This window comes from Dermochelys coriacea, chromosome 3, assembly GCF_009764565.3.
Source record: "Dermochelys coriacea isolate rDerCor1 chromosome 3, rDerCor1.pri.v4, whole genome shotgun sequence".
Classification (NCBI taxonomy): Eukaryota; Metazoa; Chordata; order Testudines; family Dermochelyidae; genus Dermochelys; species Dermochelys coriacea.
The window spans coordinates 51,980,469-52,007,604 of record NC_050070.1 but is presented as its reverse complement, the minus strand read 5'-3'; the positions used below and the strand labels follow the sequence as shown (position 1 = coordinate 52,007,604).

Sequence of the window (27,136 nt, the reverse complement as noted above, 5' to 3'; positions counted from 1 at the left end):
AAGTTTGGCAAAGTTATAAGCAACTGAAAATAGGGTCTTAGAAAGTGTCTGCCCAACTTAACTATAGGCGTTGATAACTGTGCCACCTATAATATCCGTGGCAGCATGTTAGTTATCCAATCCACATATGGGCAGTGTGGTTTGCTGGAGAATGATGCAACTGTGAAGACTGATCCAAAATCTGTTAATGTATATGTAATCAGTTAATGGACATATAATCAGTCGTTTAACCACAGGTCTCTATTTCAGAATTCAGGTATACGTCCCCAGTTTTTGTGCTCACAAGGGATGCTATACTGTCTCCCTCACTACTCTGAAAAACGTGGCAAAACAGTTCAGGGGGCGGGGAGTAGGGCAGGAATCTTAGCAGTTACCGTGATGGAGCACGAGCAACCACCAGCTTTGGAATCCTTGACCTCTATGTTGGAGATTTAAATAAGATCAAACACCAACATCTTTCCACAGGCAGCATAGAATAACAGGGACTGGGCGATGATCTAGGATTCTACACTGAGGGGAAAATTGTAAAAACCTAAATAGGTAGCTCCTGTTAGAATTTTTGGCCTTTCTCAATGCACTCAGCAAGAGTCAGCTGGGTTGCAGAATCTTGCAGATACCTGACAGTATGCATGTGGTGCTACTGGCATTTGTGGCCAGTCTCCTGAAAGGATGCACTTGCTCCAAAAAATTGCCCTTAAGTTCTCCTTCATTTGAGGCAGGCTGCTGCTCACATGGTTTTGGCTAGTGGTGGCGGTAATGGTCATTGTTTTTGTATCTACACATTGCTACAATAGTGATTTATGTGGTTTTATATAGAAGTTAACAGCTAACCATCTGCCAAGGTATTATACACATCCCCAAATCCAAATGCACCTGAATTTTGGGGGCATTCAGGTCTAGGATCCATACTCCTTGGCTGTAAAAATATTTAAACTCTTTCAGGATTGTTTTTATTTTTTTAAGGGAGTAGATTTAGCACTTGGGAAGAACATGGCCACCAGTTAAAGTGTATTGCAGTGATGATACAGATTTGTTCTGAGGAATTCATTAGTGTTTGGATCAAGCCCCAACTTATGGATTTATCAGAATCTTCAGTTCTATTTAGGTTTTTCTAGTCCTAATTTTGATAATGACTATTTAACATTATTTTAAGTTTTTATTGGTGATAGCTGTTTAGTAGCAGCGAATGAATGTATGTCTAATCCTTATGATCCAGACAGTAGCCTTTATTGTGAAGCTCTAATACATAGCTTCAGAGGTATCTGACATCTAGGATATAAGGAACAATGTTGTGAAATTCCCGTAAGTCATTGTGTAGATGGACCATGTCAGAATGAATTACAATGTGAGGATCTCCCTGGGGAGTTTAAGTATCACAGTCTGGTGGATAAGAATCACTTTTGCCATGAAGCATTTGGGCTTGTCAAAAAGAAATACCTGAAGAATTTAAATGGGACACCTCTGGAAAATAAATAAATTATAAGGCCAAGTATGTATTGATGAGGTATAGGGGGAATTATATAGGTGGCTGTTAATTGAATTTTTATACCATCTTTATATGATCTTAAGCATTCCTGCTGATTCTGTTTTGCTGACAAACTTTTTGCAAATATCTATCTGTGTGACATTTGTTTTGTGGTCCCAAACTCTACTCTGTTTTTTCATGTAGTGTAAATGTGGCGGTATTTTCTTTTAAGTATTTAGGTCTCAGTTTTATACTAGCTAAACAAAGATATCTGCATTTTAAGATTTTGAGAAAATAATCTGATTTTTTTTTAAATTGCCATTAATACATACAGTCATCACCAATAAAATATTTGCTATTGATTAATGTTACTATGATATTCCATCCTCATATTAATTTTGTTTATGTGAATGTTAGGGAATACTTCAACAATCATGGTAACATCTACTTAGAGAAGCAAACAGTTTAATGTTCAGTATGAATTTCTCCTAGTAATCACTAAGGATGCAATTTCCAGCTTTGTCAGAGGGAAAGTAAATGTAGCCCTAAGTCCTAAGATATCTTTCTGTCCCCTGATCCAGAAATCAAAATGGCTGCCAGCGTAAGTTAGAGCAGTTTAGTGAGCTTGCTTATAATTGCCCCTCTAGAGACTGTTATACAAGTGAGGATTCTTAAGTTGCAAAATGCTTTAGCCATGAACCCAAAAAGCACCCTATCCTCTGGGGCTGGGAGTTATTGACATAAAGTCAGCTATGCCATATTTGTACCAACTGAGGATTCTCTCAGGCCAGAATAATCTCAGTTGCATCTTTAGGACAGCTTTAAGGTTGTTTAAGGCACAAAATGCCATTAACTTAGGCTAAGATCTGGCCCCAAATGTTTATTTTTATAGAAATTTGGAACATAATATTCAGTAAGAGTTGGCCTTAAAATTAAGGTGTGATGGGTTCCACACCTGGAACTGTGGGACCACTGTGCACCCTTAACTCTCCAACCTGGGCTGTCTCTCACAATGCTTTGATAGTGACAAGCAGCAAAGCCCTCCAGGAGCTCTTACCCCTCAGCCAGCAGCATGCAGAGACACACCCAGCTAAGATGCATGAATGCTCTCCAAGCTATTAATGAACTACATGGAGGGAAATACCAGCAAATCACCTGAGCCCCCAACATTGCCCGCTAGAAATGTACCATCTTACTGTACTCAAGACCTTTTCTTTAACAATGCAAGCTCATTAATTAGTTTGTCTCTTCATCAAAGAATAGTGGACATGCACCACCCTTTGTAATCTGAAAAGATTACCCAAGCACTTTAGACAAACTCACTTGGTTAAGATAAAACATTAAAATAGGTAGGGCTGTCAAACAATTAAAAAAAAGAATTGCAATTAACCGTGCAATTAAAAAAAAATTAACAGTAATTCATTGCAGAATTAATCGCAGTGTTAAACTATAATAGAATACCATTTATTTAAATATTTTGGATGTTTTCTACATTTTCAGAAAATGGGAACAGGCATTCAACATGGCACTTTTGTAGCCAACATTGCAAGGTGTTTACATGCCAGATATGCTAAACATTTGTATGCCCCTTCATTCTTCAGCTTCTATTGCAGAGGACATGCTTCCATGCTGATGACACTCATTAAAAAAATAATGCATTAATTAAATTTGTGAATGAACTCCTTGGGGAGAATTGTATCAATTACAACACGGAATACAAAGTGTACAGTGCTCACTTTATATTTATTTTTTATTACAAATATTTGCACTGTAAAAACCAAAAAAAATAGTATTTTTCAATTCACCTAATACAATGTAGTGTAATTTCTTTATCATGAAAGTTGATCTTACAAATGTAGATTTATGTACAAAAAATTAACTGCATTCAAAAATAAAACAATGTAAAACTTTAGAGCCTACAAGTCCACGCAGTCCTATTTCTTGTTCAGCCAATCGCTCAGACAAAAAGTTTGTTTACATTTGAAGGAGATAATGCTGCCTGCTTCTTGTTCACAATGTCACCAGAAAGTGAAAACAGATATTCACATTGTACTGTTGCAGCTGGCATCACAAGATATTTACACGGCAGAGGCGCTAAAGATTCATATATCTCTTTATGCTTCATTCACCATTCCAGGGAACATGCGTCCAGGCTGATGACAGGTTCTGCTCAATAACAATCCAAAGCAGTGCGAACTGACGCATGTTCATTTTCATAATCTGAAATATTATGATAATAATTTAATAGTATTATAGTCATAATAGTCAGATGCCACCAGAAGAAAGTTGATTTTCTTTTTTGGTGGTTCAGGTTCTTTCTGCATTACAGTGTTGGTCTTTTAAGACTTCTTAAAGCATGCTCCACACCTCATCCCTCTTAGATTTTGGAAGGCACTTCAGATTTTTAAACCTTGTGTCGAATGCTATAAATATCTTTAGAAATCTCACATTGGTATCTTCTTTGCATTTTTTCAAATCTACAGTGAAAGTGTTCTTAAAATGAACAACATGTGCTGAGTCACCATCTGAGACTACTATAACAGGAAATATATGGCAGAATGCAGGTAAAACAGAGCAGAAGACATACAACTCTTGCCGAAGGAGTTCAATCACAAATTTAATTAACACATTTTTTTTAACGAGTGTCATCAGCATGGAAGCATGTCCTCTGGAATAGAGGCTGAAGAATGAAGGAGCATACAAATGTTTAGCATATCTGGCATGTAAATACTTTGCAAAGTTGGCTACAAAAGTGCCATGTAAATGCCTGTTCCCACTTTCTGATAACATTGTAAATAAGTGGGCAACATTATCTCCCGTAAATGTAAAAAAAAGTGTTTGTCTTAGTGATTGGCTGAACAAGAAGTAGGACTGAGTGGACTTGTAGGCTCTAAAGTTTTACATCAATTTGTTTTTGAGTGAAATTACATAACAAACAAATCCACATTTGTAAATTGCATTTTTCGTGATAAAGAGATTGCACTACAGTACTCATATGAGAAACTGAAAAATACTATTTATTTTGTTTATCATTTTACAGTGCAAATATTTGTAATGAAATAATATAAAGTGAGCAGTGTACAGTTTGTATTCTTTGTTGTAATTGAAATCAATATATTTGAAAATGGAGGGAAAACATCCAAAAGTATTTAATAAATTTAAATTGGTATTCTATTGTTTAACAGTGCGATTAAATCTGTGATTAATCACAATTAATTTTTTTAATCACAATTTTTTATTTAATCATGTGAGTTAATTGCAATTAATTGACAGCCCTAAAATCAGTTTATTCACTACAGAAAGATAGATTATGTGCTTGTAAGTGGTAGGCATACAGGACAAAGATGGTTACAAAGGAATTAAAAGTAAAATTACAGTCTAAATTCTAAACTTTATCAGACTAAGCAAGATTTGATTCAAATAGCTTTTCTACCCCAGTATATATCACTGGCAGGTTACAGTTCTTAATACACAAGTTGAATTTCCTTCTCAGCCTGGGACCAAGCTCCTCAATTCAAAGTTTTTGTCTTCCCAGAGTTCTTGTCTTCAGCATAGGTGGGGGAGGAGAAAGGTGTTCTCATGATCCCACTGTCCTTATTTTATACCCTCAATTGATGTCCCAGGGAAGCTTCTGGCCCAGACATGTCCTGATGGGCCTTGCTGAGATGTAGAGTTGATCAGTCCTCTTTGTGTGGTGCTTGCTCCATTGTCTTTTTCAGAATTATAACTCTCTTGTTTACAATTCCCCTGGTGATCAATTGTTATTTAATGCCCACCTGGGTGTGGGTCACCATCCCTTTAGTCATTGGAAAGCTAGCAGTGGGCAACTCCCAAACTCACAATATATTTCAATAACAACCATGTAGCAAAATCTCATAACTGCATACACTATAACAATACACATATTTCGACAGAAAAATGAATTTCAGCAGATCATAACCTTTCATATGGTATCTTACATGGCATGCTTTGCATGAAATATCACAACTATATACAAATTATTAATATGGGAGTTACAGGGTGCTTCTTTGAGGTCCAATGCATTGCATAAACTCCTTTGTGCTCTGTCTAGACATTAAACATCACATAGCACTTCATAAGAGGTGAGGTTTGTTTGAATGTCCAAAATTTCCCTTCCGTTTCCTGCTGCTGTGAACTATGTTGGTGACCTCCATGTAGGAGGTGGATGGATTTCAGTGGTGCATTCTAATGGTCTTCTGTAACGTATGGCTAGTAAAAATCTGCAAAGCAGTTTCTATTCTAACAATTGAAAAAAACTCAAGATGTGTAGTTCAGATCTTGTTCCAAGCTTTTACTAAGGTTAGGAGAATGAGTCAACTGTACCTAGGTCAACGGGGCCCAACCTGGCTTAAGGTTTTTAGTTGCTCTTGTGATATAATTGTTAAATAATAATAAATCCAGCTGTTCAGGTCTGTGGGGGAAGATGATTGTGTGGATGAGGGGAGAATTTGTGAAAGTTTTTTAGTCCTTTTTGAGTCACTGAGAAGTGAAAATACATAAATTGTTCCCACTGAAAAGTGTATTTTGCTGCCCTTCTTTAAACACATAAGGGATTGGGGTGTAGGCAATCTTGCCTAGTGGTCACAGTGGGGCTGGGGTCCACAAGTCAGGGATGATAGATGGTGAGCAGAGGTCAGAGGAATCAGTAGAACTAAGTAAAATAAGCAGGAGTCATGGTCAAAGTCAGCCTAGGGTCACAGACGGGAGATCAGAGGTAGTACCAGGCTAGAATCGGGAGGCGGGAATCTGGGTCAGGGTCAGGCCAGAGCTGGAGGCCGGAGATCAGAGGTGGTATCATGCTAGAGTCAGAAGGCAAGAGTCAGCATTAGGTTGGGATCGGAGATCAGGAGAGGTCTGGAGTCCCAAACCACTCTGCAGGCCCAAAGTCAATGTTGCTGTCCAGACAACTGCCTGAGGCACCCTCCAGGGTTAAATAAGGTGGTTGCAGCCCTCTGATTCGCCAGGCTACTGTCACTCTGGGTCCCTTGGACAGTACTTCTTTGATGCCTATCCTTCACAGTGCTCCCTTGGTGTAGCTGTGTATGGGCTCCCAGTGGCACTGTGAGTCCATCGGCTGGTCCAGACTCTGCAGGCCTGAGTTCTAGTCCTTGTATTATAAGAACATAAGAATGGCCACACTGGTCAGCCCAATGGTCCAGGTAGCCCAGTATCTGTCTTCTGACTGTAGCCAATGCCAAGTGCTTCAGCAGGAATGACCAGAACAGGTAATCATCAAGTGATCCATTCCCTGTCGCTCATTCCCAGTTTCTGGCAAATAGAGGCTAGGGACACCATTCCTGCCCATCCTGGCTAATAACCATTAATGGACCTATCCTCATGAATTTAACTCTTTTTTTTTAACCCTGTTTGCTTCTTGGCCTTCAGAACATCCTCTGGCAAGGAGTTCCACAAGTTGACTGTGCATTGTGTGAAGAAATACTTCCTTTTGTTTGTTTTAAACCAGCTGCCTATAACTCCCTATCCTTACAACTATACTGAAAACGTCTGAATTGGGAAATTTGATATAGATATCTAGCATCTGACAGGTTTGCCAGAAGCTGGAAATGAGCGACAGGGGATGGATCACTCGATGATTACCTTTTCTGTTCATTTCCTCTGGCGCACCTGGCACTGGCCACTGTCAAAAGACAGGATACTGGACTAGATGGGCCTTTGGTCTGACCCAGTAGGGCCATTCTTATGTTCTTATGAACCCAGCTGTGTACACATTATCTGCAGCTGATTTTTTTTTAAATAATCATATCTTTGTTAAAGTAAAATCTTTACTTGGTTTGAAAATAATTTATTTTGGCATAATAAAGGAAATGGTGTTCTGAGCGTACCCAGTAGAAAGTATCTTTTAATTTGCAGACATGCATATAAAACATGTATTGTTCAGGCATGTACAGCTAGGACCCAGTTCTGCACAGAGACTCCAATAGGAGCTAAGGGCATTTGACACCTCATAATGTGGGCCCCTGGCTAAGTGTGCATAGATTGGCTCAAGACACTAATAAAGATCCACTGCCAAAACTGGCAGAGCTTGTAATCTCTGTTTTATGAATAACACCATATTATCTGATTTTTAAAATATAAGGCATTTCATAAAAAAAAACCCCTATATTAATCCCAAAACACAGAAAAAGGTGATGGACAGCTTATTATCTCCAGAACCTTTATGTCCAGAGTCCTGCAGGGATCAGTCCTGTCCTTCTCAGTATGCTGACAAATATTTTTATAAAATCCCTTGGAGAAGTGAGATTCCAAATACGCTTTGCTAACAAGATACTGACAGCACCTAGCATATGTGGAAGTTATGTGATTATTAAAAGTAGCCATGCTTTTGCATGCTGCTTTATATTATACACATTTTAACAATACCTGGGATTCATTTGCCTGAGAAGTGCTGAAAGGGCAAAGTATTTTATTGTACCATAGATAGAATTTGAAAGGATATAAGTAATGACTAGAAAGCCATGTAAAACGAAATGTCAGGAACAGGTCCATATCTCATTTATGTTTGTCTTGGATAAAACATGATAATATTAATTTTACTTGTATTTTGCTCTCAATTTAATTTTTGTTCACTTTTTTATTTTGACAGGGTTTACTGGTCAGTTTTGTGAAGTAAACATTGATGACTGCCTGTCACAACCTTGTGGAGTACTCAGCATTTGCAAAGATAAATCGGATGGCTATCTTTGTTTCTGTGCACCTGGTTTTATAGGTAGGTTCAGCCCTCACAGTAATTGAAAACTAATCATTAATATGAAAGAAAATTGATGTACAGTAGGAAATGATTTCTCCTCGAAGCCGTACATCAAAGGCTGGGCTGGAGTACATGGCTTAACATCTGTTCTTCAGCAGAGACTAAGTAGTCCTAAACCACAGAAAATAACATAATTCAGGACTAGTAACATAAAATTTAGCAGGTTTCAGAGTAGCAGCCGTGTTAGTCTGTATTCGCAAAAAGAAAAGGAGTACTTGTGGCACCTTAGAGACTAACAAATTTATTAGAGCATAAGCTTTCGTGAGCTACAGCTCACTTCATCGGATGCATTTGGTGGAAAAAACAGAGGAGAGATTTATATACACACACAGAGAACATGAAATAATGGGTTTATAATACACACTGTAAGGAGAGTGATCACTTAAGATAAGCCATCACCAGCAGCAGGGGGGGGGGGAAAGGAGGAAAACCTTTCATGATGACAAGCAAGGTAGGCTAATTCCAGCAGTTAACAAGAATATCAGAGGAACAGTGGGGGGTGGGGTGGGAGGGAGAAATACCATGGGGAAATAGTTTTACTTTGTGTAATGACTCATCCATTCCCAATCTCTATTCAAGCCTAAGTTAATTGTATCCAGTTTGCAAATTAATTCCAATTCAGCAGTCTCTCGTTGGAGTCTATTTTTGGAGCTTTTTTGTTGAAGGATAGCCACTCTTAGGTCTGTAAACAAGTGACCAGAGAGATTGAAGTGTTCTCCAACTGGTTTTTGAATGTTATAATTCTTGACGTCTGATTTGTGTCCATTCATTCTTTTACGTAGAGACTGTCCAGTTTGGCCAATGTACATGGCAGAGGGGCATTGCTGGCACATGATGGCATATATCACATTGGTAGATGCGCAGGTGAAGGAGCCTCTGATAGTGTGGCTGATGTGAAACTACTAAACTACTGTATGCCACAAGGGGCCACAACAATGGTTCCCGTAACCCACCCAGCAATATTGTTAATCTATCCAACTATACTCTTAGCCCAGCAGAAGAATCTGTCCTATCTCGGGGCCTCTCCTTTTGCCCCTCCACCCCCACGAACATGATACAGTTCTGTGGTGACCTAGAATCCTATTTTCGACGTCTCAGACTCAAGGAATATTTCCAACACACCTCTGACCAACATATTAACTCACAGAGACCTTTCTGCCAACACTACAAAAAGAAGGATTCTGGGTGGACTCCTCCTGAAGGTCGAAACAGCAGCCTGGATTTCTACATAGAGTGCTTCCGCCAATGTGCACGAGCTGAAATTGTGGAAAAGCAGCATCGCTTACCCCATAACCTCAGCCATGCAGAACACAGTGCCATCCACAGCCTCAGAAACAACACTGAAATCATAATCAAAAAGGCTGACAAAGGAGGTGCTGTCGTCATCATGAATAGGTCGGAGTATGAACAAGAGGCTACTAGGCAGCTCTCCAACACCACTTTCTACAAGCCATTACCCTCTGATCCCACTGAGAGTTACCAAAAGAAACTACAGCATTTGCTCAAGAAACTCCCTGAAAAAGCACAAGAACAAATCTGCACAGACACACCCCTAGAACCCCGACCTGGGGTATTCTATCTGCTACCCAAGATCCATAAACCTGGAAATCCTGGACGCTCCATCATCTCAGGCATTGGCACCCTGAGAGCAGGATTGTCTGGCTATGTAGACTCCCTCCTCAGGCCCTTCGTTACCAGCACTCCCCGCTATCTTCGAGACACCACTGACTTCCTGAGGAAACTACAGTCCATTGGTGATCTTCCTAAAAACATCATCCTAGCCACTATGGATGTAGAAGCCCTCTACACCAACATTCCACATAAAGATGGACTACAAGCCATCAGGAACAGTATCCCCGATACTGTCATGGCTAACCTGGTGGCTGAACTTTGTGACTTTGTCCTCACCCATAACTATTTCACATTTGGTGACAATGTATACCTTCAAATCAGCGGCACTGCGATGGGTACCCGCATGGCCCCACAGTATGCCAACATTTTTATGGCTTACTTAGAACGACGCTTCCTCAGCTCTCGTCCCCTAATGCCCCTACTCTACTTGCGCTACATTGATGACATCTTCATCATCTGGACCCAAGGAAAAGAAGCTCTTGAAGAATTCAACCATGATTTCAACAATTTCCATCCCACCATCAACCTCAGCCTGGACCAGTCCACACGAGATCCACTTCCTGGACACTACGGTGCTAATAAGCGATGGTCACATAAACACCACCCTATATCGGAAACCTACTGACCGCTATTCCTACCTACATGCCTCTAGCTTTCATCCAGATCATACCACTCGATCCATTGTCTACAGCCAAGCTCTACGATATAACCGCATTTGCTCCAACCCCTCAGACAGAGACAAACACCTACAAGATCTCTATCATGCATTCCTACAACTACAATACCCACCTGCTGAAGTGAAGAAACAGATTGACAGAGCCAGAAGAGTACCCAGAAGTCACCTACTACAGGACAGGCCCAACAAAGAAAATAACAGAACGCCACTAGCCATCACCTTCAGCCCCCAAGTAAAACCTCTCCAACACATCATCAAGGATCTACAACCTATCCTGAAGGACGACCCATCACTCTCACAGATCTTGGGAGACAGGCCAGTCCTCCCCCCCAATCTGAAGCAAATACTCACCAGCAACCACACACCACACAACAAAACCACTAACCCAGGAACCTATCCTTGCAACAAAGACCGTTGCCAACTCTGTCCACATATCAATTCAGGGGATACCATCATAGGGCCTAATCACATCAGCCACACTATCAGAGGCTCCTTCACCTGCGCATCTACCAATGTGATATATGCCATCATGTGCCAGCAATGCCCCTCTGCCATGTACATTGGCCAAACTGGACAGTCTCTACGTAAAAGAATAAATGGACACAAATCAGATGTCAAGAATTATAACATTCAAAAACCAGTTGGAGAACACTTCAATCTCTCTGGTCACTCGATTACAGACCTAAGAGTGGCTATCCTTCAACAAAAAAGCTCCAAAAACAGACTCCAACGAGAGAGACTGCTGAATTGGAATTAATTTGCAAACTGGATACAATTAACTTAGGCTTGAATAGAGATTGGGAATGGATGAGTCATTACACAAAGTAAAACTATTTCCCCATGGTATTTCTCCCCACCACCCCACCCCCCACTGTTCCTCTGATATTCTTGTTAACTGCTGGAATTAGCCTACCTTGCTTGTCACCATGAAAGGTTTTCCTCCTTCCCCCCCCCCGCTGTTGGTGATGGCTTATCTTAAGTGATCACTCTCCTTACAGTGTGTATGATAAACCCATTGTTTCATGTTCTCTGTGTGTGTATATAAATCTCTCCTTTGTTTTTTCCACCAAATGCATCCGATGAAGTGAGCTGTAGCTCACGAAAGCTTATGCTCTAATAAATTTGTTAGTCTCTAAGGTGCCACAAGTACTCCTTTTCTTTTTACAATTTAGCAGTGTGAGTCTGATTAGGTGAACATAAGAATGGCCATACTGGGTCAGACCTAAGATCCATCCAGCCCAGTATCCTGTCTACCGACAGTGGCCAATGCCAGGTGCCCAGAGGGAGTGAACCTAACAGATAATGATCTAGTGATCTCTCTCCTGCCATCCATCTTCACCCTTTAACAACCAGAAGCTAGAGACACCATTCCTTACCCATCCTGGCTAATAGCCATTAATGGACTTAACCTCCATGAATTTATAAAAATTTATAAAAGTTATAGTCCTAGCCTTCACAACCTCTTCAGGCAAGGAGTTCCACAGGTTGACTGTGCGCTGAATGAAGAACTTCCTTTTATTTGTTTTAAACCTGCTGCCCATTAATTTCATTTGGTGGCCCCTAGTTCTGATATTATGGGAACAAGTAAATAACTTTTCCTTATTCACTCTCTCCATACCACTCATGATTTTATACACCTCTATCATATCCCCCCTTTGTCTCCTCTTTTCCAAGCTGAAAAGTCCTAGCCTCTTTAATCTCTCCTCATATGGGACCTGGTCCAAACCCCTAATCATTTTAATTGCCCTTTTCTGAACCTTTTCTAATGCCAGTATATCTTTTTTGAGAAGTGGAGACCACATCTATACGCAGTATTCAAGATGTGGACATACTATGGATTTATATAAGGGCAATAAGATATTCTCTGTCTTATTCTCTATCCATTTTTTAATGATTCCTAACATTCCGTTTGCTTGTTTGATTGCCGCTGCATGCTGCGTGGACATCTTCAGAAAACTATCCACGATGAGTCCAAGATCTTTCTCCTGATTAGTTGTAGCTAAATTAGACCCCATCATATTGTATGTATAGTTGGGGTTATTTTTTCCAATGTGCATTACTTTACATTTATCCACATTAAATTTCATTTACCATTTTGTTGCCCAATCACTTAGTTTTTTGAGATCTTTTTGAAGTTCTTCACAGTCTGCTTTGATCTTAACTATCTTGAGCAGTTTAGTGTCATCTGCAAACTTTGCCACCTCACTGTTTACCCCTTTCTCCAGATCATTTATGAATAAGTTGAATAGGATTGGTCCTAGGACTGACCCTTGGGGAACACCACTAGTTACCCCTCTCCATTCTGAAAGGGGTAAAAAAAAGGTGAAAGCAGCCTCTGCTTACTCGTACACAAGCCTACCCAGTTGTAGAGTCTACAGACTCCAAGAGAGTATTCCACTGCAATAACTGGTGTTTAATACCAGTTTAGGTATTATGGATGGGATCCACGAAGGGACTTAGGTGTTGCAACTGTTAGGACCATCACAGTGCCGAACTTTTTGGTGGCTAGAGAATTATAGGAACAACACTGAAATCCACAAAGCCAAGATAGCTGCCCAGCTCCCTATACAATGAAAGGGGAGAGATACCTGTCTTAGAATGTGATCATTCTATATCTGACCTATCAGTCCTCATCCTCAAAGGCACCTGCACAACACTTTAAAAGATGAGCCTGGGAGCTTAAATTGGTAACTTTGCTAGACACTAAAAATCATGGACTGATTAGAGCCAGTGGATTTATGGCTTATAACAACAATCGATATAACCCAATAACATTCCCCCACCTCTTCCTTTCCCCCCAGTGACTTGAGGGGTGTTATTGGGCCAGATCACCTTGAATTGTCCCTTTAAATATGTGATCAGTTCTTATGGACTGGTCTTAAAAATCTTTAGTGATGAGGATTGCAAACCATTCCTAGGTAGCCAGTCCCAGTGCTTATGTATCTTTATAGCTAGAAAGTTTTTTCTTAATATCTAACCTAAATCTCCTTTGCTGCAAGCTAACTAATTTCTTTTTGTCTTACCCTCAGCAAACATGGAAAGAAATAATGTTACTTACCTCACTGTAACTGTGACTCTTCAAGATGTTCTGTATATGTAGATCCCATGACCCAACTTCCTTCTCCACAGCTCAGAATCTTGGATCCAGATTCAGGGGAGTGAAGGAACTGAGTAGTAGTTGAGGTGTTTCCATTCTTTATGCTCTCAGGAGTGGGGGCAGCAAGGCAGGCAGGGCACATCCGCTGTCCCAGTGGATTAAACTTGTTTAGAGAAACTTCTCTCCTATGAGTGGGGCACATGCATACCAAGAGTGGAAGCCACATGTACAGAACATCTTGAAAAATCACAGCTGCTGTAGGTGACTAACTGTTCTTTTAATAACTGATGCATTGTTTCTTTTTTGTTTGTTGTTTTTTTAATTTACTATTCTTGTACAGCAGTCAAACATCAAACCTCAGTATTACATAGTTTATTATTTTCATAATACATAAGAACAACCATGCTGGGTCAGACCAATGGTCCATCTAGCCCAGTGTCTTCTGACCATGGATAATGCCAGATGTTTCACAGAGATTGAACAGAACAGGGCAATTATCAAATGATCCATCCTCTGTTGTCCTGTCCAAGCATCTAGTAGTCAAAGGCTGAGGAACACCCAGAGCATGGAGTTGCATCCCTGACCACATTGAATAATAGCCAATGGTGGACCTATTCTCCATGAACATGCCTAATACTTATTTTAACCTAGTTATAATTTTGGCCCTCACAACATCCCTTGACAACAAGTTCCCCAGGATGACTGTATATTGTGTGGAGAAAAACTTCCTTTTCTTTTTTTAAAAACTGCTCCCTATTAATTTCAGTGGGTGCTGCCTTGTTAATGTGTTCTGTAAAGGGGTAAATAACACTTCCCTATTCACTTTCTCTACACCAATCATGATTTTATAGACCACTAACATATCCCCACTTAGTCGTCTCTTTTCCAAGATGAACAGTCCCAGTCTTTTTAATCTCTCCTCACATGGAAGCTGGTCCATGCCCCTAATCATTTTTGTTGCTCTCTGTACCTTTTCCAATTGTAATATATATCTTCTTTTTAAAACGGGGTTCATGCTGTCTGGAGTGGCTCACAACTTTGAGTGCTTACTTCAGGTCACACTGGCAGAAAATAAGGGCAGACACTCCAAACTAATGGTGTGTAATATAATTAGATTTCACCAAGTCAGTAAAAAAATGTTAACTCATGGATCACTATATCAGTCTTACCATGGAGTCACAGACAGTCCCTTTAGACTCTCCAGCCTATCTTGCCACTCAGAAAAACTGGACAAAATGAGAGTTATTAAGAGGTCAAAGCAGGTAAAATATGTGTACAGGTGAGTCCAGTCTGTAATTCCAAATGGTAACAGAGATGTAGGACTCAACCAGTTTCCCAAAAGTCTCTCAGGGCTACCCAGAATAACTCTGGGGATCTCCATCTTCTCATTGCCAGAATTTGTGAATGGGCAACGGGGGATGGATCATTTGATGATTACCTGTTCTGTTCATTCCCTCTGGGACACCTGGCAGTGGCCACTGTCGGAAGACAGGATACTGGGCTAGATGGACCTTTGGGTCTGATCCACTATGGCCATTCTTATGTTATTCTACCCTGTTGCAATTCAAACATTCTAGGCATAACGGATCTTTCTTTGAATTCCATATTTATAGTATCTTCACACAGAAAACAAGCTGACAGTGTTTACCCACATGGGCTTTTCCTTTGATGACAATGAGTGGGGAATCCACTTGGCCTTTTGACCTCTGACCATCACATAATGGCTTCTTGCTTTGAAGTTAGTATTTTCTGTTAGTCTGTAAGTCCTTCATTAGCATTTTAAAAGATTTCATTGATGGGTTATTTAATCACATGGGTATATACCATGTAAATGTTTGCTGTTACATTATAACAGGGACTGTGGCAAATGGTCAATGCTATTATGGTAGATCCCATATTTTTCCTTTGTGTGATGGGTCAGAGCGACACCCCTTGCCCCTATCCTTGAGCATTGACAGCTCCGCTAGTGCCCTGGTGGGGGACACAAGGGGTGTAGGGAAGGGACCTGGCCTGCCCCCTACCCCGGGTCCCAGTCCCTTCAGCTTTGTGGGCTTCTTACCTTCTTTCCCTTTGGTGGGGGGAGTGGAGGGGTGTCTCTATCTTCTGTGCCAGGGGAGTCCTTCTGATCTCCTTGGGCAGGGTTTCCCTTCCCCTGATACTCTGATCCTCTGGTCAATAACTGTACTTCTTCAAACTACAGTCAGCTCTCCATTCCCTTCTCCCCCATTCAGTGTGTGTGTTTGGGGGTGCGGAGCTACATAATTGGCTACAGGTGCTCTAATTAACCTGTAGTAACCTTTCTTCAGTCCACAGAGAATAAGGGCCTGATCATCCTGGGGTTTATATACCTCCCCTCAATCACTCTCCTTCTGCATCACAGGACAGATAAATGAAAATAATACAACTAACATTCCACTAATTTTCTTCAGGTTTAAACATCTGATACACACTTATACATTTAACTGTTTGATCTATCCTAGCACATACATGATTTGACTTGGGGTTTTGACCTGAGCTGGCACCTGGTTTGCCAGCATCACATGGAGTGACCAGAATTGCATGCAGTATTCAGGTTGTGGGCATACCGTGGATTTATACAGTGATATTATGATATTTACTGTCTTATTATCTATCCCTTTCCTAATGAATCCTAATATTCTGTTAGCTTTTTGGACTGATGTTGCTGCACAATGCGTGGGTATTGTCAGAGAAATATCCAGAATGACTCCAAGATCTTTCTTGAGTGGTAAGAGCTAATTTAGGCTAGTCTACACAGCGCAAGTTACAGTGGAACAGCTGCTGCTGTAAGGTTCACAGTGTAGCAGTTCTTTGTCGACAGGAGAGCGCTCCCTGGCGACAAAATGAAACCACCCCCAATGAGTGGTGGTAGCTTTATCAGAGTGAGAGCATCTACTGCCTACAAAGGGCTGTCCACACCAGAACTTTTCATCCGTAAACCTTTTGTCGGTCAGGGATGTGTTTCTTTCATACCCCAATCAACAAAAGTTTTACCAATGAAAGTGCAGTGTACACATAGTATCAGACTCCATCATTTTGAATGTATAGTTGGGATTATGTTTTCCACAATGAATTGCTTTGCATTTATCAACATTCAATTTCATCTGCAATTTTGTTGCCCAGTCACTAAGTTTCCTAAGACCCCCTTTGAAACTCTTGGCAGTCTGCTTTGGACTTAACTATCTTGAGAAATTTTGTATCATCTGCTAATTTTGCCACATCATTGTTTATCTCTGTTTCCATATCATTTATGACTAAATTGAACAGGACTGGTCCCACTACAGATCCCTGGTGGACCCTGCTTATTTACCTCTCTCTACTCTGGAATCTGTGACTTCCAAAGACCTCCGTGACTTCAGCCAGTGCTGGTTAGGAGCTGCAGGGTCCCCTGCTGCCTGTGGGGGCAAGGAGCCATGGAGTACCTTGTGTGGTACCATGGGGCAATGGCAGGAGCCTCCCACAGCTCCAGGCCCCCACTGGCAGCAGGTGGACAACCCACAGTATGACAGATTTCTGTTACCAATCTGCCTGAAGCGTCAGGTGATCAGTCTGAGGCCACAGGATTGTTAAGGGAGGAAATAACGGAACACACCATGGTCTAAATTTTAAAGCTTATTGATAAAATAACAGCGGAGAGTGCTGGAAATGCTTTCATGTCGCTCAAAGGAAGGAAGAAAGCGTTAGTGTCCCAAGCCCTAACCCACTTTCATCCTCACGTACGCCCAACCCAAAGCTGGCCAAGCTGGGTGTAATGTAAAAGGAAGGGGGGGGAAGGGTGGATGGGAGTGCTGTCCTGGGCCCAGGTCGTCTGAGGATCTGCTGTGATCTCCAAGTTGCTCAACTCTCAGGAGGGTTTTAAGTCCCAGGCTCTTTGTGGGGGTGCTTTGTTTGGGGACCTCTTCTCCTGGCGCACTCTGTGCCAGTCCACACGGCTTTCCATGGTGTCTTCAGCTTTCTCAAACACCCCAGCTCCGGGATGCAAAGCTTGTCTCCCTTCTTGCCATCTCGCCGGGTGTTTTCAATCTCTGCAGTCTTAGACCTTGTTTTCTTCTTTGCTGGCCTCGCTTGTTATGGGCTGGTTCTGCAGGTCTGCTCAAATGAACCTCCCTTTCTTATGGCTGATTGATGGATTCTGGGCCCCTGTCTTTCTTGGCAGGCAGCCGAGAGTCAGATGTGTGCTGTGGCCTTGAGCTGGCTGGAGTCAGCGTCTTATCTTCAGTCCTAGCAGGAGTGTGGAGTTAACCCGTTCTCTGCTGTCTTCTGTCTTCCTCTGCCCCGACCTCTTGTGACCTGTAGCTCAGAGCCACCAGCGGAGGGGGCCTCTGGAGCGCCAAGCCCACAGGGATGGTGGGAGCCCCTGGAGCTCCCTTCCCCGCCCCCCCGCACCCGCAGCTTCCCAGGCTTACCATTTTGTCATGGATATTTTTAGTAAAAGTCAGGGACAGGTCACGGCTTCAATTATTTTTTTTTTATTATTGCCCATGATCTGTCCGTGACTTTTACTAAAAAAAATCGATGACAAAAATTTAGGCTTAACCATGGTTAATATGAGGGTGCCGGGATGCTGCTTTCAGGTACACAGTGTCACAACCTCTCTGTCTCAAGAGCCCGTATTCAGTCTCTGAGGGCCATGAGTTGCTTGCACCGATTGCATCCATACGCCCCCAAGGCAGGTAATCATACATGCTGCATTCCGTGCAATAAACTGTATAGCCCCAACTCTGCTGCTGGACATCTGCCTGCATCATTTTTACTTTTGAAGCTTCTTGGTTGTGTGTGTGTGTGTGTGTGTGTGTGTGTGTCGGGGGGGTGTTGGGGTGTTCTTTGACCTAAATTTAAAGAATGTATTTGGATCTCAGGCTCCTCTTTAAACTTCCTTTCAAAACTCCCCTGTTTGCTGCTCCTGTTCACTAGCTCCTCTGGTCGTTCAGTAGTTTATTTTTTAAAACACTGTTCTCCCTGAGTAACTCTTGTTAAGAGATTAGAGATCAAAGAATGGCAGGCCAGAGCCCTATTAGGAAGCTCTCAGCCTTGCCTAGCAGTCCGCTAGGATCAGCACTTGGCCCTCCAAAAAGACCACTCTATACACTTCAGTCAAGCAGGCACACTGCAAGCAGCAAGCACGCAGACAGGCAACGAACTCACCCCAAGGATCACATAGTTGCTCCTCCTTCACCTGGAGAACTCCCTTGCAAAACTCCTGTTTGCTAGCTCCTCTGGTTGCTTAGGAGCTGGCTTTTAAAACCCCTATTTGAAGTAAAATACCAAAGCCATTTAATATTATTGTGGATTAAGGGCTCGTCTGCATGGCAGAAGAAACCTAGAGTAGGTGCTGTACACTGGTAGTGCACTCTAGTTACTCAACATGACCTCCCACACTTGAACACACTTACTGCATATTAAGGCTACATCCACACTATGAGCTAACCATGTGATTTCCAGCTCATGTACACATGCTTGCACTAGTCCTCATCAAGCTAGTCTGACTATGTGTATGCAAACTGGGAATCACACCTTGCCCTTAGTGTAGACATAGCATAAGAGTGCCCTGAAGTGGTTTAGCTTAGTACACTTCCAACGTGTATTATGCTAATGCACGCACAGTAGGAGTGTCTGCATGCAGAGTTAGTGTAGAGTAGCCAGTAGTAACAGCTTCTGTGGGCTTTTTTCCCATGTTGACAAGTTCTAAATTACTGCTGAAGTTTTATTTTATCCAACTATTTTAAACTTTCACTAACATAAAATCAGAGTAGTCTCTTCTGTTGCACTATTTTTGTGGAAATACTTGTACTACTTTTGCCCTGTTTTACCTACAACAATCCTGGTTCATAATTGTCTGGAAAAAAAATAAGAAACCTCTTATAAAGAGTCACAAAGTTTTTATTCACCTTTTAGAGCTCAGTAAAACTGAGGTTTGGAACCATGTTAACCAATCTGGTCCCTCATATATATGCAAAGGAGTGCTTTCATAGCTGGTCTTTATCTCTAACACAAGAACATAAAATATGCACATCTATTTTAGTGTATCAATAGAGGTATTTTTTTCCTGGACATCTAACATCTCCCTTGAATATCAGTTCATAAGGGGAAAAAATGCTACTCGCATTCTTGGCCATAATGGAAAACTTTCTAAGTATTTCCAATGAAAACCTTCTGAGTGCATATAACAAAATATAGAGTATCTTTTTTGTTGTTTCAGGAAAACCAAAGATTTGATACCCCTAAAAAAAATCATCTTCTTTGGTCAATATATCCTTTTAACAACCCCAAAGAAGTCATCATTTGCTTATTAGACAGTATCATAGAAATATCTTGTTCCTGCCTTTAAGCAAAAAGTGAAATTCCCTGCCAGCAATTGGAGACTCATTGGTAAAACATCTCTGTACATAACCTTGGTTATTAGATTTTGTTGTTTCTGGTTGCACCGGTGACTCACCAGTGACATATTTCTAATGAAGTGAATCCTTTGCTTGTTTCCAGGTAATAACTGTGAGATTGAGGTGGATGAGTGTCTAAGTGACCCCTGTCACAATGGTGCCACTTGTGTTGATCATCTCAATGCCTTCAGCTGCCTGTGTTGTGATGGATTTCAAGGTAACAAAGAATTTGTAGAACACTATGATTTTTGAACGTTAATAGGGGTTGGTATTACACCATTTTTAGAAGTTAATACTCAAGTGATAAGTTTTACATATTCATTTTAGCTTCATCTGAATTTTAAAATATGTTTAATTCTGCATGAATACATTTTGAATACTATTACTGTGTTGTACCTTCTTAGCATCCTATGAATGAGTGCTTACTTCTGGCTCGAAGCTTAGCTGTTATAAATGTACCAGCTGGGAGCAATGACATTTACCATGCAATATGCATTGTTTTCTTTAAATGTTTGAATTTGCTGGCAGGCTGGATGTAATTGGTTAATACTATAGACTTTTGTTGGGACAGAAAGCTTTATTTTCAGTGCATACATGCAATTGATTTCAGCAGTATGGTGGTGTTCCGACTTAAACTGATTAAACAAGTATATTTATTAGGATCTGCTGTTATTCTGCTCTTTCAATTCAGAATTTAAAATGCATACATTTTCTTAGTTCATTCTTCCTGAAATGATGCAGGTGTTTAGATTTTCTGAAATACCAATGTAACAGACATTTCGAATATAGGGCAAAATCTTACTTTTTGATTGATAGTGGTTTGGGGGATTTTTGTTTTGTTTTCAAAACAAGTATAGTTTGTACTGTTATTTGTTAGAACAGTTTTAAACTTTCAAAGCTTTTTAAGTTGTCATTTTTCAGTTATTGTTTCTTAAATTACAAGAAATTAATTTCTTTCAGAAATATTAGTCACACAATATCTGTTCCCCTTACTTATGGTGATGTGGTAGCTAAGTAGTTATGTTCTAGACTGTGATATAACCTTTTCTTTTTTTTGTCTACATAACATTTCTTCTTTCATTTTGTGAGAGTTTACTTACTGCCTTATCAAGAACAGAATGAAGATTTCCCTCCATGTCAAAGCAAATGCATTCTATTATATTACAATGTCATTTGCTTTCTATATTTTTATATTGATATAAATTGGTAAGGAAATTGCCTGCCTTAAGTCATAAGAATCAATTCAGTGACTGTGAAGACTGTTTTTAGGTCTTTATTGGAAAAATCAATAAATAACTCAATAAAATATCAGAATATTGCTTTAGAGGCATAGACTCAAGGTATAATGTTTCTGGCAGAAAATTCTCAATAGGTGAACTATTTTAAATACAACAGAATACATATTTATATTGAAATATGTTGATGCTATAAAATTTCCTCTTCCCCTACACTTTCCCATCCGTCTATAGGCACAACTTGTGAAATCAACATAAACGAATGTCACTCATCACCCTGTCTCCACAATGCAACCTGTGAAGACCTTGTCAGTGGATATGAATGCATCTGTCTACCTGGCTTTGCTGGTGAGTGGCATCAAAAAAGCATCTAGCTTTCTAGCCCATTGAGATATTATTGACTAATTTGCTGGTGCTTCCTTCTCATTTATTTTTATCTACCCTAGCCTAATGTTTCATTTGCATTCCAACAAGCTGGAACACTGACTTCATCTGTAAACTAAACAGTGCAAGATAAATTAGGTCACATCTAAACAGGCCTTGAATGCTTCCACACCTAGGGAAGATTAGTCAGTGTTTAGTAATTTAGAAAGAAGTTGTTGTGGCTTGTGGTGAGGTGAAACAAATGGACTGTGACACTAATGTATGTGGAGTCCTTATTTGCCTGATTTAGACTTGCTTCTCATCACAAGTCATTTGAGATTTTTGAAGTATAAATTGAACAACTATAAATTGACACCTGTTTGTTTTATTAATCTCAAAATCTTTTCAAAGGTGCAAGATGTGAAACAGATCTAGATGAGTGTGCCTCATTTCCCTGCAAGAATGGAGCCACCTGCATTGACCAGCCTGGTAGTTACTTCTGCCAATGTGTGGCTCCATTTAAAGGTAATGAATACTGAGGGAGAGGGGAAAACAAACATAATTAACTTGAGAAAGCATTTCTGTCACTTGTCTGAACTCATTTCACTCTTCTAACAGTGTTATTAGTCCTTCATTTTCTCAAACAGAACTTTTAAAGAGACCAGCCAATTATCCCTGAGGCTGCAACTAATGTGAAATAAACATTGTTTATGCATCTACTAAAATAATTTTGTTATTAATCAGAATGGATACTATAAAATCACTTTACTAACAAAATAAGATTCTGTGCAGAGAGGAAATGAGGGGTAAATGGCAATTGAGTAGTTTTGGAAAACTTCAGTTGGTTTTCACTATTTGAATTTTTTTTTCTATTTTGATTCGCCATGTAATTTTCTAATTATTTTTGCACATTCAGAATGACAATTTATAGTTATGTTGGTATTCACAAATTGTTTGATTATTTCTGTTGATAATTTTAAGGAAAATGTATTTAATGTTCAGACTGTAATGGGGTGATCTTTTTCAGAAGAATTGCTTGGTATTTTTAATTTTAATTTCTCATTGATAAAAATTATAATGACAGATTGTACATTATTCTTGAACAAATCTAATTTAAATAATAACATCAATTAAAATATACTATCAATGATTTATAAATTAAATCTAAAGTTTCTTTCCTTCTACAGATTAATGTAATTGCTCATGTTAAGGTCTCTAGAATAATCATTAAAAGACAATTTTCTTTTGTTAGTTAAGTTTGTGGGTTTTTTTCCCCCTTTGGGGAAGATGGCTGTAGTAAATTAATAATTCATAAGAAACAATCAAGCCTCAATGTTTGTTTTATTATTTTAATTGATGGTCAAAACTCTGCATATAGGCTATCACTTTTTAGTTTTAATTTATGAATTCGATCTTAATTTAGAATGTTACTTGATTCAGTCTGATAAACTAATAGAGGTTGATGATCTGTGTCCACCATAATTTCAGAATTGGTTGTGATTAGAAGGATGAAGAGCTTTTCCAGCACAGCATGGGCAATCCAGGTGCTTGCTGGCAGTACACATCATTTCCACACTGTGGATCAGATTTTATATGGGTATACTGCTTAAATTATCGAAAATTACAAAAGTTGATTTGAAAGTAAAACAACACGTAAATAACCCAAATTTCCCATTTTGGAAAAGAGGAGACTAAGGAGGGATATGACAGAGGTATATAAAATCATGAGTGGTATGGAGACAGTGAATAAGAAAAAGTTGTTCACTTGTTCCCATAATATCAGAACTAGGGGCCACCAAATGAATTAATGGGGAGCAGGTTTAAAACAAATAAAAGGAAGTTCTTCACTCAGCTTGCAGTCAACCTGTGGAACTCCTTGCCTGAGGAGGTCATGAAGGCTAGGACTATAAAAGAGTTTAAAAGAGAACTGGATAAATTCATAGAGGTTAAGTCCATTAATGGCTATTAGCCAGGATGGGTAAGGAATGGTGTCCCTAGCCTCTATTTGTTAGAGGGTGAAGATGGATGGCAGGGGAGAGATCAATTGATCATTACCTGTTAGGTTCAGTCCCTCTGGGGCACCTGGCATTGGGCACTGTCGGTAGACAGGATACTGGGGTGAATGGATCTTTGGTCTGACCCAGTATGGCCATTTTTATGTGCTTATGCTTATGTTACTTTCAAATTTAGATTAATAAACTTAAATAAATACAGTTTAGTTATTAGCATCTCTATAGTGATTTGTAACCCAATAGCAGCCAAAATTGGTCACTTTGGCAACACAAATCTGTCTGCTGGATACCTAGGCAGAGTGGATGTGTTCATGTAAATACAGTCTGGTCCTGAAGCCTTTTCGCCTCCCCAGCTCATTACTTGCTGTCAGGGGAGAGCTCATTCAGACCCTGCTTACACATAGGTAATTAATCTTGCAAAAATATGTTTAAAGTAGAGAAATTAAGTCAAAATAATTAGAGGACACAATAGCAAGCTGAAATTTTTAATCTATTAAATATTTTTAAATTGATATGTGATTTTCTTTTTTTCCCCTCTCAAATTCAATGCAAAAAGTATCTCAAGATTATGCTGTTATGAATGATGTCATTTGCCCAAGAGTGTTTGGAATAAATCCTTGTTGCATATTAACGGCTTGATCCTGCAAGCAAAGTATCTGACTTTAAAGATATGCACCAAGCACATTATGCACAAACATATTATAATGTATTGGCTAGTTTATATGTAACGGAACCACAGCCCTCCACTGGATGGAATGTAAAAGCAAATTAAGTACATGATTATGTCACAGTCAAATGGCTGCAATGCAAAGTGTATCTAGCCAAATGAAGCCACATGCTTACTCATATCTAATTGATTTGGATAAGATTCCTATTTATCCAGGCTTTTCTTCTTAATGCCCTTCTGCCTATTGTCAGAGTTTCCCTGTGATACGAGCTTGTCCAGGAGAATTCCAAAGAGTAAAGGTTTTTTTTCTCTTTCTCCCACTTATCCCTTGCTTCTCTTTCTAGTTTGAAAGCAGGCAAAGTAGAAAGAGTACATGTTTTGTCTCCACCTTTACCTTCCTTCTTTCCATTTTCCCTTCCTCTTGTATGTGTTTAAGCATATCTGCTTCTAGTTTCTTTATACCAGGAAATTTGTGAAACCCCATATTAGTGCCTTTACATCCTCACGTATTTTTAATGTATTCCACGTGTCTTCAATTAAATAGTTTATAAAAACAGTGATAGGACTGTTTCTTGAATCCTTTTGTCCTTAAAGCCAAGTGCTTAATTAACATGGGCCTACTTCACCAATACTTGGCAACCCCTTTGCACTAATAACTCCAGCATAAAAGGGTCCAGAAAGCAGTGGATTCATACCCAGGGGAATACTCCAAATTGGTCTCCCCATCTGATGCAGAACTGTGTTTTGGCTATTCCAGATACTGGAATGGTCTCTTGGGATCATTGGGACTAAACTGGCCACCTTTAACACATTCTTAACCCTATGTGGAGCACAGCTCTACCACAGAGATGAATTGAGTAATATGTGTTCAATTGTGCAGACCTCAGAAGAAGAAAAAAATGACTAACAGAGTGAGTGCAACTTTGATATTAACAACTTCCAGTTAATAGCAACATTTTGCTGGGAACCAATTCCATTCTAACAGGTTTCAGAGTAGCAGCCATGTTAGTCTGTATTCGCAAAAAGAAAAGGAGTACTTGTGGCACCTTAGAGACTAACAAATTTATTTGAGCATAAGCTCTCGTGAGCTAAAGCTCACTTCATCGGATGCATTTGGTGGAAAATACAGAGGGGAGATTTATATACAAACACGGAGAACATGAAACAATGGGTTTTATCATACACACTGTAAGGAGAGTGATCACTTAAGATGAGCCACCACCAGCAGCGGGGGGGGGGAGGGAGGAAAACCTTTCATGGTGACAAGCAAGGTAGGCTATTTCCAGCAGTTACCAAGAACATCTGAGGAACAGTGGGGGGTGGGGTGGGGGGGAGAAATAACATAGGGAAATAGTTTTACTTTGTGTAATAACTCGACCATTCCCAGTCTCTATTCAAGCCTAAGTTAATTGTATCCAGCTTGCAAATTAATTCCAATTCAGCAGTCTCTCGTTGGAGTCTGTTTTTGAAGTTTTTTTGTTGAAGGATAGCCACCCTCAGGTCTGTAATCGAGTGACCAGAGAGATTGAAGTGTTCTCCAATTGGTTTTTTAATGTTATAATTCTTGACGTCTGATTTGTGTCCATTTATTCTTTTATGTAGAGACTCTCCAGTTTGACCAATGTACATGGCAGAGGGGCATTGCTGGCACATGATGGCATATATCATATTGGTAGATGCGGAAGTGAACGAGCCTCTGATAGTGTGGCTGATGTGATTAGGCCCTATGATGGTGTCCCTTGAATAGATATGTGGACAGAGTTGGCAACGGGCTTTGTTGCAAGGATAGGTTCCTGGGTTAGTGGTTCTGTTGTGTGGTGTGTGGTTGCTGGTGAGTATTTGCTTCAGATTGGGGGGAGGACTGGCCTGTCTCCCAAGATCTGTGAGAGTGATGGGTCGTCCTTCAGGATAGGTTGTAGATCCTTGATGATGCATTGGAGAGGTTTTAGTTGGGGGTTGAAGGTGATGACCAGTGGCATTTTGTTATTTTCTTTGTTGGGCCTATCCTGTAGTAGGTGAATTCTGGGTACTCTTCTGGCTCTGCCAATCTGTTTCTTCACTTCGGCAGGTGAGTATTGTAGTTGTAGGAATGCATGATAGAGATCTTGTATGTGTTTGTCTCTGTCTGAGGGGTTGGAGCAAATGCGGTTATATCGTAGAGCTTGGCTGTAGACAATGGATCGTGTAGTATGATCTGGATGAAAGCTAGAGGCATGTAGGTAGGAATAGCGGTCAGTAAGTTTCTGATATAGGGTGGTGTTTATGTGACCATTGCTTATTAGCACTGTAGAGTCCAGGAAGTGGATCTCTTGTGTGGACTGGTCCAGGCTGAGGTTGATGGTGGGATGGAAATTGTTGAAATCATGGTGGAATTCCTCAAGGGCTTCTTTTCCAAGGGTCCAGATGATGAAGATGTCATCAATGTAGTGCAAGTAGAGTAGGGGCATTAGGGGACAAGAGCTGAAGAAGCGTTGTTCTAAGTCAGCCATAAAAATGTTGGCATACTGTGGGGCCATGTGGGTACCCATCTCAGTGCCGCTGATTTGAAGGTATACATTGTCCCCAAATGTGAAACAGTTATGGGTGAGGACAAAGTCACAAAGTTCAGCCACCAGGATAGCCATGACATTATTGGGGATAGTGTTCCTGACGGCTTGTAGTCCGTCTTTGTGTGGAATGTTGGTGTAGAGGGCTTCTACATCCATAGTGGCTAGGATGGTGTTTTTAGGAAGATCACCAATGGACTGTAGTTTCCTCAGGAAGTCAGTGGTGTCTCGAAGATAGCTGGGAGTTCTGGTAACGTA

The 27,136-nt window shown here is 40.3% G+C and overlaps 1 protein-coding gene across 1 annotated transcript in view; it reads left to right on the top strand.

The window, feature by feature from the left end:
• Nucleotides 1-27,136, top strand: part of LOC119852956 (protein eyes shut homolog) — a 231,230-nt gene that overhangs the window by 79,926 nt on the left and 124,168 nt on the right. The window contains exons 5-8 of the mRNA XM_043511472.1: nucleotides 8,091-8,213; nucleotides 20,159-20,272; nucleotides 21,525-21,638; nucleotides 22,065-22,178. Of these exons, the coding sequence (XP_043367407.1) occupies nucleotides 8,091-8,213; nucleotides 20,159-20,272; nucleotides 21,525-21,638; nucleotides 22,065-22,178 (465 nt within the window). The remainder of the gene's footprint in view (nucleotides 1-8,090; nucleotides 8,214-20,158; nucleotides 20,273-21,524; nucleotides 21,639-22,064; nucleotides 22,179-27,136) is intronic.